The sequence below is a fragment of the Danio rerio genome, chromosome 16, assembly GCF_049306965.1.
Source record: "Danio rerio strain Tuebingen ecotype United States chromosome 16, GRCz12tu, whole genome shotgun sequence".
NCBI lineage: Eukaryota > Metazoa > Chordata > Actinopteri > Cypriniformes > Danionidae > Danio > Danio rerio.
This window is the reverse complement of record NC_133191.1, coordinates 41640028-41658672: the sequence shown is the minus strand read 5'-3', so window position 1 is coordinate 41658672 and position 18645 is coordinate 41640028. Positions and strand designations below refer to the sequence as shown.

General features: G+C 42.8%; 1 protein-coding gene across 15 annotated transcripts in view; it reads left to right on the top strand.

Annotated features, from left to right (window-relative positions):
• Positions 1-18645, top strand: part of tsnare1 (T-SNARE Domain Containing 1) — a 488539-nt gene that overhangs the window by 227598 nt on the left and 242296 nt on the right. For 13 of the 15 annotated variants that reach the window (XM_073926471.1, XM_073926464.1, XM_073926465.1 and 10 more), the window contains one exon: positions 16993-17075. In XM_073926471.1, coding sequence (XP_073782572.1) covers positions 16993-17075 — 83 coding nt within the window. Of the gene's footprint in view, positions 1-16992; positions 17076-18487; positions 18533-18645 lie in introns of all 15 variants that reach the window. The other 2 variants (XM_073926463.1, XM_068214202.2) reach the window with 1 other exon arrangement.

Here is an 18645-nt window from a genome sequence, read left to right as displayed (position 1 = left end):
ACTTCAACAACTGAAGCTTAATAAACTCAAAATTTCTTTGCAGCCAGTTGCTTTAAAAGTTTAAGTTAACTCAACTTTTTTTTTTTTTTTTTTTTTGCAGTGGTAAACGCTTAAGTGAAGAAATCAAAATTTAAAGCCTCCTAAAACTGAATGTTTTACTCACAAGAACAAATATAAATGTCAAAAATATGTCCACCTTGCTTACCATTTTAAACTGAGTTTAAACATTTTTAGCTGAATTTTTTACAGCACCCTATCTACACCCAAGATAGCAATGCATTGTGATTATTAGTGCTTTTTTCTATTTCTTTTATAGATGTTTTGTTTAGTTGATGTATGAAAAATTAAGTAAAGTTCTTAAGCATTTTCCATTCCAACAGTGTGCTTGCTTTGCAAATTATGTGCGTAATTTTGGGCATTAACTAGATGTGAAATCATTGTAAAAAGTTTGACAATTTTTTTTTTTTTTCTAATAAGGCTTGTACGTAGTTCCTTTAAGGATAACAAGGCAATCCCAGATCATTTTAACTGTTTATTTTATGGGGTTTTAGACAAGATTATAAATGCAGTATGTTTTATTAGAATTTTTTTATATGTAATGTTTTTGAAAGTTTTTGTTTTATTTATTTATTTTTTAAAAGGTAATAATACTGTTAATCCAATCCAACTGTTAATCCAAATCCAATTCATGAATTCAAAACACAATTCATAAATTCACAGATCCAATTCATAAATTCAAAACACAGTTCATAAATCCACAAATCCAATTCATGAATTCAAAACACAGTTCATAAATCCACAAATCCAATTAACGAATTCAAAACACAGTTCATAAATCCACAAATCCAATTCATGAATTCAAAACACAATTTATAAATCCACAACTCCAATTCATGAATTCAAAACACAATTTATAAATCCACAACTCCAATTAACGAATTCAAAACACAGTTCATAAATCCACAAATCCAATTAACGAATTCAAAACACAGTTCATAAATCCACAAATCCAATTCATGAATTCAAAACACAATTTATAAATCCACAACTCCAATTAACGAATTCAAAACACAGTTCATAAATCCACAAATCCAATTCATGAATTCAAAACACAATTTATAAATCCACAACTCCAATTAACGAATTCAAAACACAGTTCATAAATCCACAAATCCAATTAACGAATTCAAAACACAGTTCATAAATCCACAAATCCAATTCATGAATTCAAAACACAATTTATAAATCCACAACTCCAATTAACGAATTCAAAACACAGTTCATAAATCCACAAATCCAATTAACGAATTCAAAACACAGTTCATAAATCCACAAATCCAATTCATGAATTCAAAACACATTTCATAAATCCACAACTCCAACTCATAAATTCAAAAGAATTCTTAAATCCAACTTCATAAATTCAAAAGTAAAAAGCAACATTATTTTCCAAATGCTCTAACTAACATATGCATCTTACATAAATACATTTTTTAAGAGAATATTATGTTTAGCCAATCGCTGTGAGGTTTTCATTCACCAATCAAAACACTCCCAACTGAACAAACTCAAGAAGCTCCACCATTTAATTCTAATGTTATATAAACTTAAATAATTTGTTTTAGCAGTATTATTAGACATTTGTCAAAATTTTAAAAAGCTTAGTAACGTTATATATCAGTTTTATTGAGTATGATGATCTTATGTCATTCGCGAGTGGCTGGATTCAAAGGATTCAGTAACAAATCTTACTGAACGATTCATTGATTCAAATGAATCGGTTAAATAACAACTCTTTTGTAATACAATCATTTGCTGTCACCTACTGACATTTTCAGAATATCGTTTTGTCAATCACCGCTATGATCAGATTGTTATGTTTGAAATGAATCCAATAAAATTTTGCAGCTTTAATTGTTACGTAAATACATTAATAAATGCAAATACATTATTATTGAGACTAATCTGACTCCAGACATGTTGCTCTCTTTTTTAATTGCTCGAAAAAGGGTAAACGTGTTGTTAACAGTAAAAACATGCTAGCATTAAAAAACATATTTATTTCACATTTTATTGATTCATGAAATTAGATACATAATAGTTTTAGTTAAGAAATTTTGGAAAAGTGTTAGCTGATTTTTAAGTTGATTCATTTATTTTTTGTCAGTCTTTATTCTAAACAGATACAATTTTTACAGATTTATTTGCAATATAAGGGGTTAACATATTCTGTGTACAACCTGACAAAAGTCTTGTTGATTACAGTTGTAAAAGCAACAAAATTCTAACTTGACTTTGATCATTTGGAAAATTGGCAGAAGGTAGATTTTTTTAGATGAATCATCTGTTGACCTGCATCTTAATCATCACAAATACAGAAGAAGACCTATTGGAACCCACATGGACCCACGATTCTCAAAGAAATCAGTTAAGTTTGGTCAAGGGAAAAATCATGGTTTGGGGTTGTGTTAAGTATGTGGGCGTGCGAGAGATCTGCAGAGTGGATGTAAACATCAGCAGTCTTGTATCAAGATATTTGTGCTGCCCATTACCTTACATTCAGTAGGAGAGGGCAAATTCTTCCACAGGAAAGCGCTCCTTCTCATACTTCAGCCTTCAGAGCAAAGTTCCTGAAAGCAAAGAAGGTCAAGGTCCTCCAGGATTGGCCAGCCCAGTCACCAGACATGAACATTATTGAGCATGCCTGGGGTAAGATGGAGGAAGCATTGAAAATAAGTCCAAAGAACCTTGATGAACTTTGGGAGCCCTGCAAGAATGCTTTAGTTGCCATTCCAGATGACTATTAATAAGTTATTTAAGCCATTGCAGAGATGTATGAATGCAGTCGACTAGCTCAACGGGTGTCATATACAATATTAAGTCTTTATTCACTGCACCATGACTTTATATTCTGTAATTTACATCATTTCTGTTAAGTGACAAGACTTTTGTCTTCGCGAAGTCAGACTTTACTGTCCTAATTAAATCATTAAAAATCAAGGCATGATCATGTTTTATTTTGGTAAAATAAGCGTAATCTGGAGGCCTTTGCCTTTCATATAAGCCACTTCTGATACCAAATGATCAACTAGAAGTCAAGTTAATATTTGTTGTTCCTAAAACTTGGATAGGTGACAAGACTTTTTGTCAGGTAGTGTATTACCATGGGCATATTTATTAAGTAACTAAAAGTTAATTGTTTTATATTACAATGACATACTACATTGAATTTGTAATTTGCAATGTTTCACACAATATGTGTGTGGGATGTAGTTGACAGTTCATTTGTATAAAGTACACAATTTTGTAAAATTTTTCAATCAAATACTTACTTATCTATCATCCTCCCTGAGCTGGTTGACAGAATATTTTGAAATCTCTCTGTAGGAAATGAATAAAAAGACCACTTTTGCAACCATTTTTGTTGAAATAGCTGGACGGTCACTATCAAGCTCTATTGAAAATCGAGTGCAAGTGGAGTCTCTTGTGCACTTCATAAGGAGAGCATTTGTGCCTCTTTCGAAAGTGACAGTTTACAGACTGCCTATGAAAAGTGCTTCAAATCATTCACTTAGAAAGTCCCATTTCAACCGGGACGCCTCTATAAAAGACAACCACTCGTGTAGACAGTAAACAGCGATGCAGCTCTTCAACAGCATTGCTCAACAGCTTTTGATCAAAATCCATTTAGAATGTCTTTCTGACACAAGTGACACTAATAAGAGGTTAGTTGCCCTGCAGGGCGTCTTTAGCAGGCACGGATGATGATTCATCAAGCGCAGATCCATCTTTTCACTTTCGCTATTGAAATATTGATTGATAAGTCTCTGTGTGATGTGTCATCTCCCTTCAGTGTTTCTAAATGAGCCGTTTCTTATTTCCACCCAGATTCCATGTGCCTATATTGGTAGTAGATGACAGGTCAGTAATCTCAGATGGAGACTGGAGAAATGTTCACACTGGGAGGGTTATATTGGTCACTGGAGAAGACACTGGGCACTTCTTGAATAATGTCCGGCCCACACACACTTCCAGATATTGCTTTGTGTACACTTTAGTGTATTTGTTTTTGTTTGCTGCACTCAAAACCTTATTCTTGCCATTTTTCATTTTTGTGACTCAAAGAGTCTTGATGTTCATGCACGTCCACCTGAGAATACGCTTGTGACGAGGACATAAACAAGAGCTAAACTGAAAACGATGGTGCGGTACATTAGCTCCTACAGGTTTAATTATAGCAGAGAGCGAATTCGCTCCACCCTGCTTATTTAAAAGAGCCAATTTAGCTGTTACCAGAAATAGAAAGTAGCATGGGGTTGAGATGAAGATGGGATGAAAGATTACAAGCTGATAGCACGTTGGAGTTCTTGTTAATCCTTTGAAAGCCCACCTAACAAAGGCTGATTTTAAAAATATACAGTTGAAGCCAGAATTATTAGCTCCCCTGTATATTTTTTCCCCAATTTTTGTTCAACTGAGAGAACTTTTTTTCCAACAGATTTCCAAACATAATTGTTTAAATAACTCATTTCTAATAACTGATTTATGTTATCTGTTTTGCACGATGACAGTACATAATATTTTACTAGATATTTTTCAAGATACTTGTAATGTGAAGGGTTTATTCAACATAAAATGTCAGGCAAGCAACGGTCAACACAGGGGTCTGTGAGTGTGTGAGCGTTATGTACAGGAACAGGAACTGGTGTATACGAAGTGCATAACGGAATTTGCCTAAAGTGCAATTTAAAGGCTTGCTTAATTAGGTTAAATAAGCAAGTTATGGTAATTAGGCAAATCATTGTGTAACAGTGGTCTGTTCAGTAGACAATCAAAAAAATAGTGCTTAAGTAGGCTAAAAATATTGATCTTAAAATGAAATGGTTTTAAAAAATATTACAAACTGCCTTTATTTTAGCTAAAATAAAACAAATTAAACTTTCTCCAGAAAAAAAAAAAAATTTATAGGAAACACTTAACACTCATTTGGACATATGACTAAAGAATTGGATATTCCTAAATCACATTTCATCTGATATCTTCAGGTTAGAAGCCCAGTGAAAAGGTATTTTAGTATACTTTCAGCTCCTTCTATAAGCAGCTGAATTGAGGAAGATTGAGAAGGATTCAAAGAGCAGCTGCACCGTCTTTTTTTTAAAGAAACAGTAGGAAGATGACTGAAGAAATATAATTCCAGAGGCAGTCTGGCAATTAACAATTAAGCAAATTCACTCAACATCTATCTTAGTCAAACAGGGTTTATTACAATTTAAGAGAATTCAAAGGCTGCACTTTTTTTTAATGCAAGTTGTCAAGAATTTTCCCAGAAATTGTTCTGGGTGCCACAGGGTGCAAGATGTTCTGGGTGCCACAGCAGTGAAGCCACCTTGGGCCATATGCTCTGGACATCTCCATTCCTAGGACCATGTTGGTTTGCAGTGTTTGAGACTTTTTCTTATATATGTAAAAAGGAGATACAACTAGATGCAGTAGCAATATTTGGTGTCACACCTGACAACCTTGCACTACCAGCGGGTCAAGGAAATGCACTAGCTTTCTCTTCTTTGTTGGCCCGAAGGCTTATACTTTTGCAGTGGAAGTCAACTAAACCACCAACACATACAAAATAGGTAGTAAAATGTCATGGCATATCTAAAGGACAGATTTGTTCAAAATTTCATGTGATACTTTACACCAAATCTTTGCTTTTAAAAGCACAATTGGTTGAGTTTATGTAATTTGCTTGGTGATCTGTAGACAAGTCCTGTCTACATGTGTTTGTTGCCTCATTACAAACATACACGGCAAATCTCACAGTATGTGCAATTAATTAACAAAAGATTCACTTAAACAGACCTTACGCCTCTTCAGGGTGGCTGTAAATAAATTTGTTATCTGTAAATCCTGAATTTGGCATCTTGACAAACTGTAAACTGTGGAGTCATTGCTTAGCAATTTATAGAAACCTAAAGGCTGGCTTTGGATTTATTCAAAGGGACTTACATCTGCCGTTTTCAAAATGAGAATCCTTCATACACAGCAAGATCAATATAATCCTAAATAACGTTAAAAATAAGAGAGGAAACGTTCGAGGTTACTAAAGTAACCCTTCGTTCCCCGAGGAGGGGAACGGAAGCACTATAAGTGGATTTGATTGTAAAATCCACGCATTGGGAGGTTCGGTTCAGAAGCTACTCGTCTGAAAGAGTATTGAACGGGCCAATTAAGAATGAATTGGCAGCGCAAGCCTGCGCAGGTGAGCGGCATAAGCAATCAACTGAGTATATAAGCTCACCTGGCGCCAGCAGACGCTATCCTTTTTAAGCTGAAGAGACTTTCAACAGCTAAGGGACAGTCATTATGGCGACGGAGTATAGTGCTTCCGTTCCCCTCCTCGGGGAACGAAGGGTTACTTTAGTAACCTCGAACGTTCCCCTTCGAGGGGAACTTCAGCACTATAAGTGGATTTGATTGTAAAATCCACGCATTGGGAGCCCATTGAAAGCGCCATAATGACTGCACCTTACCAACACCCCCGATGAGGAGATAGTCAAGCAAGCGTGACGCACCCACATCATGGGGGGCGCGGTCCTCCAACGTGTCCCTGGCCCTAATTTATCCTACTTCAACAGAAGTTTTACGGATTTATATATATTTTTTTGGGAAGTCGTGAGCATCTAGATAATTCTAGGAAAATACGACAGTACGTTGGGAAGCGTGCAATCCCGATAGGGAGGACGCTGCGGAGGCCATCCGTTACCCAAGGGGGGATAGATGGCAGATTTTACATATGGACTAGCCCTAAAAAGGGGGAGTACGCATAGCGGGGAGTGGTTAGCGGGGAGGGAAGACACGGGTCCGCCCAGGGGGGGGACTTAACCGTGGCGGAATAAGCATATGGGATCGCCTAGTGGGGATCAGCATAGCATGCACCTTTACCCAAAACGCGGGCTGACCAGTGGGCAGACCTACAACGTAGTGGGCCAGCAAGTGACTCCTCCGCTGAGTCAGTGCTGGGGGCCACGGAGGAATCTGCAGGGCTCACCTGACGGGGAACTTTACTGACAGATAAAAATGCGCACGTATCTCCGTGTTAGGGAAAATGGCGCAGCAAGCGTGTTTCAACACCCTACCGAATTGTTTCCTCAATCACCAAGGGTTACCTAATACCCTTGAGGAAACCGGCTCCACTCGCAGATTGTAAAACCTTGCAAATGTGTTGGGTGTCACCCAGCCCGCAGCTCTACAGATGTCTGTTAGAGGGGCGCCGCGTGCGCGCGCTCGAGAGGATGCGAAGCTCCGAGTGGAGTGCGCACGCGCTCTCGGGGGACGCGGCTCATCTCGGCTCTGATAGTGAAAGAAAGGCATCCACAATCTAGTGGGAACTTATTTCGGTACGGCACTTCCCTGCTGCCGACCGCTATAACAGACGAAGAGCTGCTCAGATGATCTAAACTCTGAGTGCGGTCCGGATAATACGCAAAACGCGAACTGGACAATAAGAAGGGCTGGGTCTGCCTCCTCCGAGGGCAGCGCTTGCAGGCTCACTACCTCGTATTAAAACGGAGTGGTAGGAACCTTGGGCACATATCGCGGGCGGGGTCTCAGGACGTGAGAGAAGCCAGCCCAATTACAGGCACGAGTCACTGACCGAAAAATGCCTCCGGGTCCCCGACCCTCTAATCGATATCAACGCGACCAGCAGAGCTGTCTTCAGGGACAGAAAGATACTGAGTCGAGGATCGAAGGGATCTGACGCGGCTTGTGTAGCGAGGGCGAGATCCTAAGAGGGCATGAGAGGGGGCGGGGTGGATTAATTCGCTTAACGCCCCTGAGGAACCGGATGATGAGGTTATGCGTTCCCACGGTGCTGCCAGCCACCGCGTTATGAGAGCGGAGATGGCAGCCACGTAACCTTGAGTGTGGAGGGCGACAGCCTGCTCTCCAACTTCTCTCGGCGTAAAGAAAGCACAACGCTGATCTGGCAAATTACGGGGGTCTTCTCAGCGAGAGACACACCATTCAGTGAATAGACTCCACGTCAGGGCATAGGCGCGCTCGGGGAGGGGGCTCTAGCCCGAGTGACGGTATTAGCCACCGCAATCGGAGGTTACCTAAGTCTTCCTCGCGTCTAAAAATCTCTTCAAAGATCGGCGAGGGTGCCAGGTGGTGCCCTGTCCCTGAGAGAGTAGGTGCTCTCTCGAAGGGACTGCCAGGGGAGGGCTATCGCGAGGGAGAGCTCTGACATCCAGGTCCGGTTGAGCCAGAGGGGCGCAACCAGCAACCTGTTCCTCGTCCTCCCTGACCTTGCACAGTAACTGCGCGAGCAGGCTCACTGGGGAAAACGCGTATTTGCGCGTGCCCCGAGGCCAGCTGTAAGCCAGTGCATCCGTGCCGAGAGCACTCGGTCAGGGAAAGAACAACTGGCAATGAGCGATCTCGGGGGAAGCAACAGATCGATCTGGGCTTCCCCGAATCGCGCCCATATCAGCTGAACAGACTCGGGGTGGAGTCTCCATTCTCCAGGACGCAAGGCTGCCGTGAGAGCGCATCGGCTGCACGGTTGAGCTTGCCTGAATATGAATGGCGTGCAGCGATTTCAGCCGCGGATGACTCCAGAGGAGCAGACGGCGGGCGAGCTGAGACATGCGGCGAGAGCGCATACCCCCTATACGGCTGATATACGCCACCGCCGCCGTACTGTCCGTCCTGACCAGCACGTGTTGCCGCTCCAGCACCGGAAAAAAACGGTGGAGAGCGAGGAACACTGCCAACAGCTCCAGGCGATGTGCCAATGCAACTGGGTACCTTTCCACAGGTCCGCAGCCGCATGCCCGCAACGCACAGCCCCCCAGCCCGTGTTGGAAGTGTCTGCTGAACCGACAACAAGACTGGACGCCTGTTCTAGAGACACCCAGGCCTGTAGGAACAAGGGGTCGCTCCAAGGGCTGAGGGCGCGGCGACACAGCGCAGTAACAGAGACTCGGTGTGCGCGCGCGTGCCATGCGCGTCTGGGGACTCGATCGTGAAGCCAGTGCTGAAGTGGTCTCATATAGAATAATCCGAGCGGCATGAAGCGGCTGCGGCTGCGGATGCCATATGCCCCAGGAGCCTCTGAAATAGTTTCAGTGGGACCACTATTTTACTGTCGAGCTCTCTCAGACAGTACAGCATCAGCTGAGCGCGCTCTCCGGAGAGGCGCGCTGCCATGGTGACCGAGTCCAGCTCCAGCCCGAGAGAAGAGATCCTCTGCACGGGGGCGAGTTTGCTCTTTTCTCGGTTGACCTGAAACCCCCACAGGTGGAAGTGCCAGAGCACTTTGTCTCTGTGCATAATCAACTGCTCCGAGAGAGGGCAAAAATCAGCCAGTCGTAAAGAAATTGAGTATGCAGATGCCCGCGAGCCGAAGGGGCGCTGAGGCACCCTCCGCGGGCTTGGTGAGGACCCGCGGAGACAGAGAGAGCCCGAAGGGGAGGGCTTTGTATTGCCAAGCTCGACCTTCAAACGCAAACCGCAGAAACTGTCGGTGGCGAGGAAGAGTGGAGACATGGAAATACGCGTCCATCAGGTCTAATGCTGCAGACCAACCCAGAGGACGAACGCACCGGAGGATGCGCTTCTGCGTGAGCATTCTGAACGGCAGCTTGTGCAGGCAGCAGTTCAAAACGCGCAGATCTAGGATTGGCCGTGACCCACCGCTCTTTTTGGGCACGATGAAGCGTGGGCTGTAAAACCCGCTCTCCATCTCGGCTGGAGGGAGCGGCTCGATTGCATCCTTCGCCAGGAGGACAGCAATCTCCTCTCGCAAGACAGGGGCGGACAGGGGGCTGACCCTGGTGAATACACACCCGTGACTTGGGGGGCCGTTTCGCGAACTGAATCGCATAGCCGAGTCTGATTGTGCGTATGAGCCCCCGCGAAGAGCTGGCCCGCGCTAACCAGGCAGGCAGAGCTCTCGCTAATGGACTCATCGCTACAATCGCTGACGTACCAGCAGTGGGGCAGTGCGGAGTGGGTGTGCTGATCCGGGAAGCTCGCGGGTCCCACGGAAAAGCTGGAGGTGAGATATTTGCTCTCACTCCAAACCCGAGCTCCGGAGGGGAGGCTCGAGGGGTGGGAGAAAGGAGACCGTCCTCCCAGCGCTCGTGAGCCACTGGCGAAACGCACCGAATCTGCAAGCTAGAAAGCATAGCGTCCCAGACTGGCAGATTTCGGGCTGTCACATCTGGGGAAGTGAAAAGTGCCCTTTCATAATGTTTTCATGGCAGTAAAAAGTGCCGTTGGCAATGGGGCCCCGCCCTCCAGCGGGGAAAGAGCAAGTTCCCTCTTCTCCAGATGGCCTGTGCCAGGGGCGCTTCGCGGTCCGTTGCCGGACTTAGCGGCGTTCTGGGCAGGGGGGCTGCCTGCTTCCGAGGTGCCCGACGCGCTCGCTTCGCCGGAGGCGTGTGCGGGGGCGGAGCAGCTCTCGTAGGCGGGCGCCTTCGGCGAGGAGCAGGTATGAATGGCACGGCGGGCGGAGCGGGCTACGGACCGCCGATAAGACATCACCCACCAACTGCTCTCTCACCGCCTTGGATTCCTGGGTGAATTCACAGACAGTGTCGCCGAACCTGGCTAGGGATATGGGGAAGTCAAGAAAGCGGACTTTGTCGACTTTGCGCATATCAGCCAGGGGTGGCGCTCCTGGACCACTAATGTGGACATCGTCCTCCCCAACGCACACGCAGCGGACTCAGTAGTCCGAAGAGCTAAGTCGGCGGCGGTGCGAAGCTCGTAAGCCTGGGTTGGACCCACCCTCGTGCAGCTCGGCCAGCGCCTGCGCTTGGTAGCGCTGGTAGGTGGCTATCGCATGCAAGGCGGAAGCAGCCTGGCCCGCAGCTATGTAAGCTCTAGCTCCGAGGGAGGTAGATAACTTACAGGCTTTGGATGGGAGACGAGGCGGACCCCGCCAAGAAGAGGCGCCGCGCGGATTTACCGCCATCGCGCACTCAACCTGAGGAATCGCCACATACCCCCTGGCTGTTTCACCGTCAAGAGTGGTTAGGGTGGAGGAACACGCAGCACAAGCAGAAAAAAGTGCTTTACAAGACCGCGTGAGCCTACTGTGCACCTCCGGGAAGAAGGGAACGCCCCTCTAGTCGGTCCGGCCGCGGAGCTGGGGGATAAACCATCTCCAACCCACGGCCGAAGCAGCCCGGGAAAGCACGGCTAACATGTCCGTTTCAGGATCCGTAGTGACAGCGCTCACCAGCCCGAAGGGGGCGAGCGGGTCTGGATCATCATCGGACAATGAAAGCCCACCCTCCGATGCCGCGGTGGACATCTGGTCTCCGGTGTCATCGGGCGTAAGGGCTACCATCTGTTAGACGGATCGCTTCCCCCGCCCGAAGCTTGGATGGAGCGCTTAGAGGAGCGGGAGGTCCGCGGGCCCGTGGGCGACGGATTATCTCTCGCTGAAACCCTCAGATCAGCCTGAGTGCCCGCTGCAGAGCAGGGGACAACTGGGGTGGTTCGCCCTTTTGCAAAGGCTAACCGCGATCTTGCGCAACAGTCATGGCATCGCAATGACGACATGAACTGCCCGCGAGCAGCGCATTAACATGCTGGACCCCCAGACATGTAACGCAGTGCCCGCGCCCATCATCCGAGGACAGGAAACCACCGCATCCAGAAACGCACAGTCGGAGCGCCGTCCTGATAAGGACGTGCTGCACGACTGTGTTGCTCTTTCTGTGAAGTTTGCAACTTTATACGCACCGCTCTGGAGGACCGGACCCAAAGAACGCCAGGCAAGGGAGAAACCCAGCTCGACCGTCTGCCACTGCGTGTACACACTCTGGACCGGGAGAATGCTCTCGTTCGCTCAGAATCGCTGGTCACAGCAGGAGGAACCCTCATCGACTCGATCAGAAAGTCTCTGAAGCGAAAAGGATAGCGTCTGCTGGCGCCAGGTGAGCTTATATACTCAGTTGATTGCTTATGCCGCTCACCTGCGCAGGCTTGCGCTGCCAATTCATTCTTAATTGGCCCGTTCAATACTCTTTCAGACGAGTAGCTTCTGAACCGAACCTCCCAATGCGTGGATTTTACAATCAAATCCACTTATAGTGCTGAAGTTCCCCCCGAAGGGGAACTTATCTTACTTTCTAATCTCACTAGTAAAGTTTGTAAGCCAAAGGTGTCCGATCTTGGTGCTTGAGGGTCAGTGTCCTGGAAAGTTTATCTCCAACTTGTCTCAACACACCTGCCAGGAACTTTCTTGTATATCTATTAAGAGCTTGATTAGCTAATTCAGGTGTGTTTGATTAGGGTTGTAGCTAAACTCTCCTGGACACCGGCCCTCCAGGACCGGGTTTGGACACTCCTGTTGTAAGCAAACATAATCTGAGTTACATGCAAATGTTGAGGGCGCTCCAGTGATTAATCTCATGTGCAACGTAACAGTTTGTTTTCTGATAGACAGCTTATGTAACGTGTAATAGTTTTACACAGGCAAAATTTTTGTTAGGTAGTGAGGCTCACTTACTATTTGACCATGCCTAGGTATACCCAGAATTAATAGTATTTTGTTGAATGCAACACTGATTCTACAGTGGGGCATTACCTTTGCGTCCTTTATGTTTACATTATGCAGTTGGTGTCAGTAGAGCTGCTAAATAGCCAAGCACATTCTTCACCGGTGACATTCGTATTGAACTTAACTGGATCATCAATGAACTTCACTGAGCTTGATTCTGATGAAACTTCATACCCAATTTTTGATCCTTTTCATTTCATTCATCAATTTTCTTAGTAAAGCTGCTTAGACAATTCCCATTGTACAAAGAAATAAAAGTGGCTTGATTATAAACAGAGATGTTGATTTTATCTGCAGAAGGTTATATTCTGTAAATATAATTTCTACATTACAAGGGACAACATTTGTTTGTGCTTTACAGCCTCTAGTCCCCCCCCCCCCCCCCCACCACCACCCCCAAAAAAACTGCATCAGAATGTTTCTGTAGGTAGAAATATAGGCAGAATCACACATTTCCAATGAGCCCTTGCTGAATGCATCTCTTCCCCGCACAGCTTTTCAGGTTCTTTCTATGCAAACCTCTTTTTCTTCTCCCCCCGTTCCACATCTCACGGTGGTGTAGACCAGCACCAAATCAAATCAGAGAAAGATAAACAAAACCTCATTAGTTCCTCCAGCGAGGCGGAGGTGAGGTGTACAGTGTTCCCCTCAGCTGAGCCTGGCCTGCTTTAACCCCGCTGTAACTCTCCCGCTTCTGCTTTCGTTCTGCTCTCCTGTGTGGTGAACCGCACATTTGTTTTTAATTGGGAAGGGAATTGACTTTGCATTTGAATCAGTGTTCTCACTTGCTAGTGTAAGTACATGTGCATTGGAACAAGACAACTCATTTGGATTATTCAAAGTTAATAATTGGCTGACTTTCCTGCGAATTATGGGAGCAAGGACATAACCGAGTCTTTGTGTGTTTCCTGCTGATTATCATATACTGTGCGTGCTTCTAAGTGCAGTTCGCTGTGGTAAATGTCTTTTTGTGCTTCATTTTATTCAGTTGGATGTTAGGTAATCTTTATGTGAGAGATGCCACAATGATGTGTTTGTTTTGCTTCTGTGCTGGATATTGTTTAAAGGGTTAGTTCACCCCAAAATGGAAAATATGTTATTAATTGCCTTCATGTCATACCAATCCCTTTAGGACTTAGTTCTGCTTTGGAACACAAATAAAGACGTTTTAAATAAAATCAGTAAGCTCTTAAAAATAGTAAAAATATCCTCTTTTTTTAGTCAGGTTTTCAGTGTGCAGGCAATATGACTGTTACGAAAAAGACACTGACAACAGACGTGCATATTCAAATGCAGTTTACTAAAGGCAAGAGCCCCTTTCATACACTGATACCAGTAAATATTTGGACACACATATATTTTTACACAGTTGGCATTAAGAAGGAACATAGAAACGTTATCTGACTAATATCTAACTGCTTAATGTATCTGGAAAAAAGTATTCAAAGGCTTTCATTTTCATAAACAACACAGATGTGAATGCGTCTGAATGCTCAAATTGGCTGAAGTAGACGACTCACATCAGCGTGTTCTAATCATGAACGCACTCTTGCTGGCAATTTTCCTTCTGTGTTCACACAGTGCAGCATTCCAGTAAATTACCGGTGATGTTACAACTTCTCTTTCTCTGAAATTTCTGGAACGATTTTACTGTTATTTTCAAAAAGGGCCTGTTCACACATGAACTGTATCTGTGAAAGGGGCTACAGGCAATAGTCAAAACATGAGCAAAACAGGAGCATAAAGGTAATTCAATAAACATGGTCAAAATACAGGTGAGAGGTCAGCTAGGCGGCAAAGAATCAATCAGGGAACAAGGCAAAAATCAAAAACGCTTTGTAATGTTCATGAAGAAAGACTCAGCCATGTGAAAGTGAAAGTGAAGTAACTTTATAGTCCTACTAATTAGAGATAAGCTAATGCTGTGTCTCTGTGTATATGTCTGGATTATTGTCAACTGCTCCAGGAGATGATGGGTGCAAAGAGTTCTGGGAGTTGTAGTTTGTTTGAAAGCAATCTCCAGTGGAAAAACACAACTGGTGATCGCAACAATGACATTTTGTGACTGGATTCACAATATGGAATCTACTGTAGGTGTTATATTCTATGTAGTAAATATGTAATAAATGTGCTTCATGATCGGATACAGATGACATTTGCAAAGTTGTTTTTACAGTTTTTATTTATTTATTTTTTTTGGTTTTAACTTTTTGTTATTTTTTGTGGAACTTTTTTTTTTTTTTTTTTTACTTTATATGAATTTGATTGTTTGTTTTTTTCTGATTAAAAATTAATTGTTAAGATATATTATCTCACTTCCAAAAGTGAAAATTATGTCACCATTTACTCACCGTGTTCCAAACCTGTTTGAGTTTCTTTCTTTAGTTAAACACAAAAGAAGGTATTTTGAAGAATGCTGAAAACCTTTAACCATTGACTTCCACAGTATTTGTTTTTTCAAAAGAAAGAAAACGGAAAGAACGGTTGCAGGTTTTTACCTTCTTTAAAAATAAATTAATTAGTGTTCATCATGGTTTTGGAACCACTTGAGCTTGAGTAAATAGTGAGTAATATCAATGCTATCTCATTGCAATTCTTAACTTTTTGATTTAGTGGTCGTGGTTAAATCATATCCTATTCATGCAATTTAGCATGATTTTCTCATCCCCCAATGACGGTTGGGTTTAGGGGTTGGGTTGGGTGTCCTTTTAAAAATCCTAAATTTTTGTACGACTGAACTCATGCGAATTCATATGAATTAGCCACTAAACTGACAAAACGTAAAATATAAACATTTTCTCGTGAGTTCAGGCTAGTCAGGCTTAAGGGGAACGGTGCCTTTAAGAGTGGCTAATCATTGAAATGAAGAGTGCTGTATTGTGAGTCAATTAGAAGTTAATATGCTTTATTCTGTATATAATTTATTTTCACCCATCAGTAGGGCCAGACAGAATCTGCAGACAATATTTTGCTATTTCTGTGGAGGATTTTGTAAAAAATCTGCAAATTTATGCAGAATTATTTAGTGAGTATCATAGCTAAAAACGTAATATATGAAATAAAAATAATAGCTTATAATGAACTTATCTGGTGAACAAAACAAGTCTATTATAAAATATATATTAAAAGACAAATATCAAATTGTATTATAAATAAATCATATTAACTTTTTTCATATTATTCAATAACATTTCTGAAATTATAAAAAAAAAAATATATAAATTTACACACATTTACACAATTAAATACATAGACTCAATGATGGGCTAAAATCTGTGGAAATCTGCGGATTTCTGCGTGTGCAGATTCCATGTAAGCCTACTTGTCAGTCAACATTTTTTCTTTAAACATAAATGTGATGCTAGTTTTTTACTCTTGTCATCAGTGTGGACAATGTTATCAGTAAATAACATGTATGGTTAATTTAAAGCAAAACATAGTTTTGTTTTAAATGCACAACATTTGTTCGATTTTGGATAATAGAATTTGAGAAGGGTGGCACGGTGGATCAGTGGTTAGCACTGTTACCTCACAGTGGAATTTGCATGTTCTCCCCGTGTCTGCGTGGGTTTCCTTCACTGACTCCGGTTTCCCCCACATTCTAAACACATGCACTATAGGTGAATTGAATAAACTAAATTTGCCATAGTGTGTGTGTGAATGAGTGCATGGGTGTTTCCCAGTACTGGGTTGCAGCAGGAAGGACATCCGCTGTGTAAATCATATGCTGGATAAGTTGATGGTTCATTCCGCTGATGAATAAAGGGACTAAGCCAAATGAATGAATGAATGAATTTGAGTTAAATAATTTTTTCACAGTTTTTGAGAATCCGTTTGATCAAGTAAATAATAAGTAAATAATGTGGATTGTTGTATGAATTTTGATTATTTTTGCTGTTACTACTCCTTTATTACTTTACTACATTTTGTTTCGTTTTTTTGGCTCCGGTGTACCTGGTAATTGTTGTTGGCATCTCAGCTTTTTTTTTTTTTTTAGAAGCACGCAGGTTTGTAACAATGTAAGGCTGAGTAAATAATGACATAAATTTCATTTTTGGCTGAACCCTACCTTTCAGCATGATCTTTTGTGATGAACGTGTATTGGGAGCCACAAAATGCTGCCCAGCTTCAGTTTTTGGCAGCATTAACATTGAACCTTTTTCTCTGTAATCTCTCTCTCTCCCTGGGAATGCGGACATGAATGAGACAGCGGGTATGTTTACAAAGGTGCTCCAGTACACCGTGTTCCTGGCCATGCTTGTTTTTTTTTTTTTTTTTGTGAAAGTGTGTGAATGAGTCACATGTGCTCTTTTGCAGTTCAAGGTTTTGAAAATCATCTGAAATGCATTATGACATCGTGTACATCAAAACACGACGCCAACAACAATAACAACGGCTGTTTTCTCTCTTCGCAGACAGCATTGAAGACTACATTCAGACCACTTCATCGCACGTGGAAACAGCAAATCAAGAGCTCGCAAAAGCCAGCCATTATCAGGTTTGTTATTGGCTTCTTGGAAAGCCGCAGCTTTGATTACCTGCATTTTTGGCACACAAAAGCGGTTTGGTATGTAAAAGGAGTATGCCGGTAACAGTCTATGAACACAATTATTGTAGCAGCTTTGTTTATTAGTTTCAGCTGACATCACACAATGCGATTTCCAACATGCTGTCATTCATTAGCCGCTCACTTCAGTAATCGGCCTGACGGGTAGACCATAAACCTGTTTGAAAATTGAAATGTGTCATTAATTGTTCCCACGCTCTGTTTGAGTGTTAAGTATTGTGTGCGCAAAGACATAAATGGCTGTAATACACCTTTGTTTACCTTAGGTCATGAATAAATTACACATTTAGTGGACTCTTTTTAATGCAGATTCACTTAGGCCTTTTTTAAACAGACTCAGTTTGAAAATGTAGCCCTATATACATTTCTGGAGATTGCGAATTATGTAGCCAGAAGTACATATGGCTGGATTTCGTCTTTAAAATGAACGCTTACAGGGTGGCAGGATGCCGTTCCTTTTCGCGTTTGCTACTCACGATTACCTTAATATGGACGGCTTTCACACTGTCACCAGTTTGTCTAGTGGCTCGCAGGGTATGGAGTACTTGAGATGCAGAGAGTAGACAGGGTTTCAGTCAGTCGAAGAATGATACCAGAAAGCAGGTTAGACAAAACCAAAAGTTAACATATAAAATAAGTAAATAACAGGGTGTGAATGTATGAAGGTAAATCAGTTGCGAAACTCGAGAGCTTGCAAATGTAAATGTGAGCACTTGTGATAATAATATTTGTATGTGTAGGTTGAAATGTACACTTACAGCTCTGATGTGAACAGCTGAAATCCTCGATTTGCACACACACACAACAATCCACACACTTGTGTTTTAAATTGGAAGTTGCAGATTAATAGTTGTGTATTTGTAAAATGTCATTCACAAATACAAAGTGACAGACACACGTGTGCACGGCAAATTTGACTGCATCTTCGCTCTACAACCACAGGTCGGCACTCACAACCTCTCAGATTCGTCAGTACAACTACAAATCTCCCGCGCTCTGACTTTTGCTACACATCTCCCGCGATCTCTGTAGCAGAACTCATCTGTGCACTCGCAGATGCAGAGGCGTGAGCAGCGCTGGGCAGGGGAGGGGCGGGGCTGGTGTAAAGCTGTTTGATTGGCTGATGCCTGACCAATGAACAATGCCAGCAGCCAACAGGACTGAGGTGCAAAATAATCATTTCCCACGATTATTTTATTATTTAGGGTTACTTAAACTCTTTTCTGAAGAGATTCTTGTTAAAAATAATAAATTCTGTGGAAATGTACATACCAGTAAAAGAGCAGCAAAGCCAGTTTATTGGCTAGAGCCAGCCAATGAGATGGGGCGTTTCTGTTTGTCAGGACACAGGGCAGCTCACGTTGTTGGAGGCCTCGAGCAATCAGAGGGTAAGTTATGATTTTTAATAATTATCTATATGTTCAATACTGTTAGCTAAGCTAAGGACTGTGCTGGGTGCTTCTCTTGTTTGTTTCTTATATAAGAAAACAGTTATGAGTTA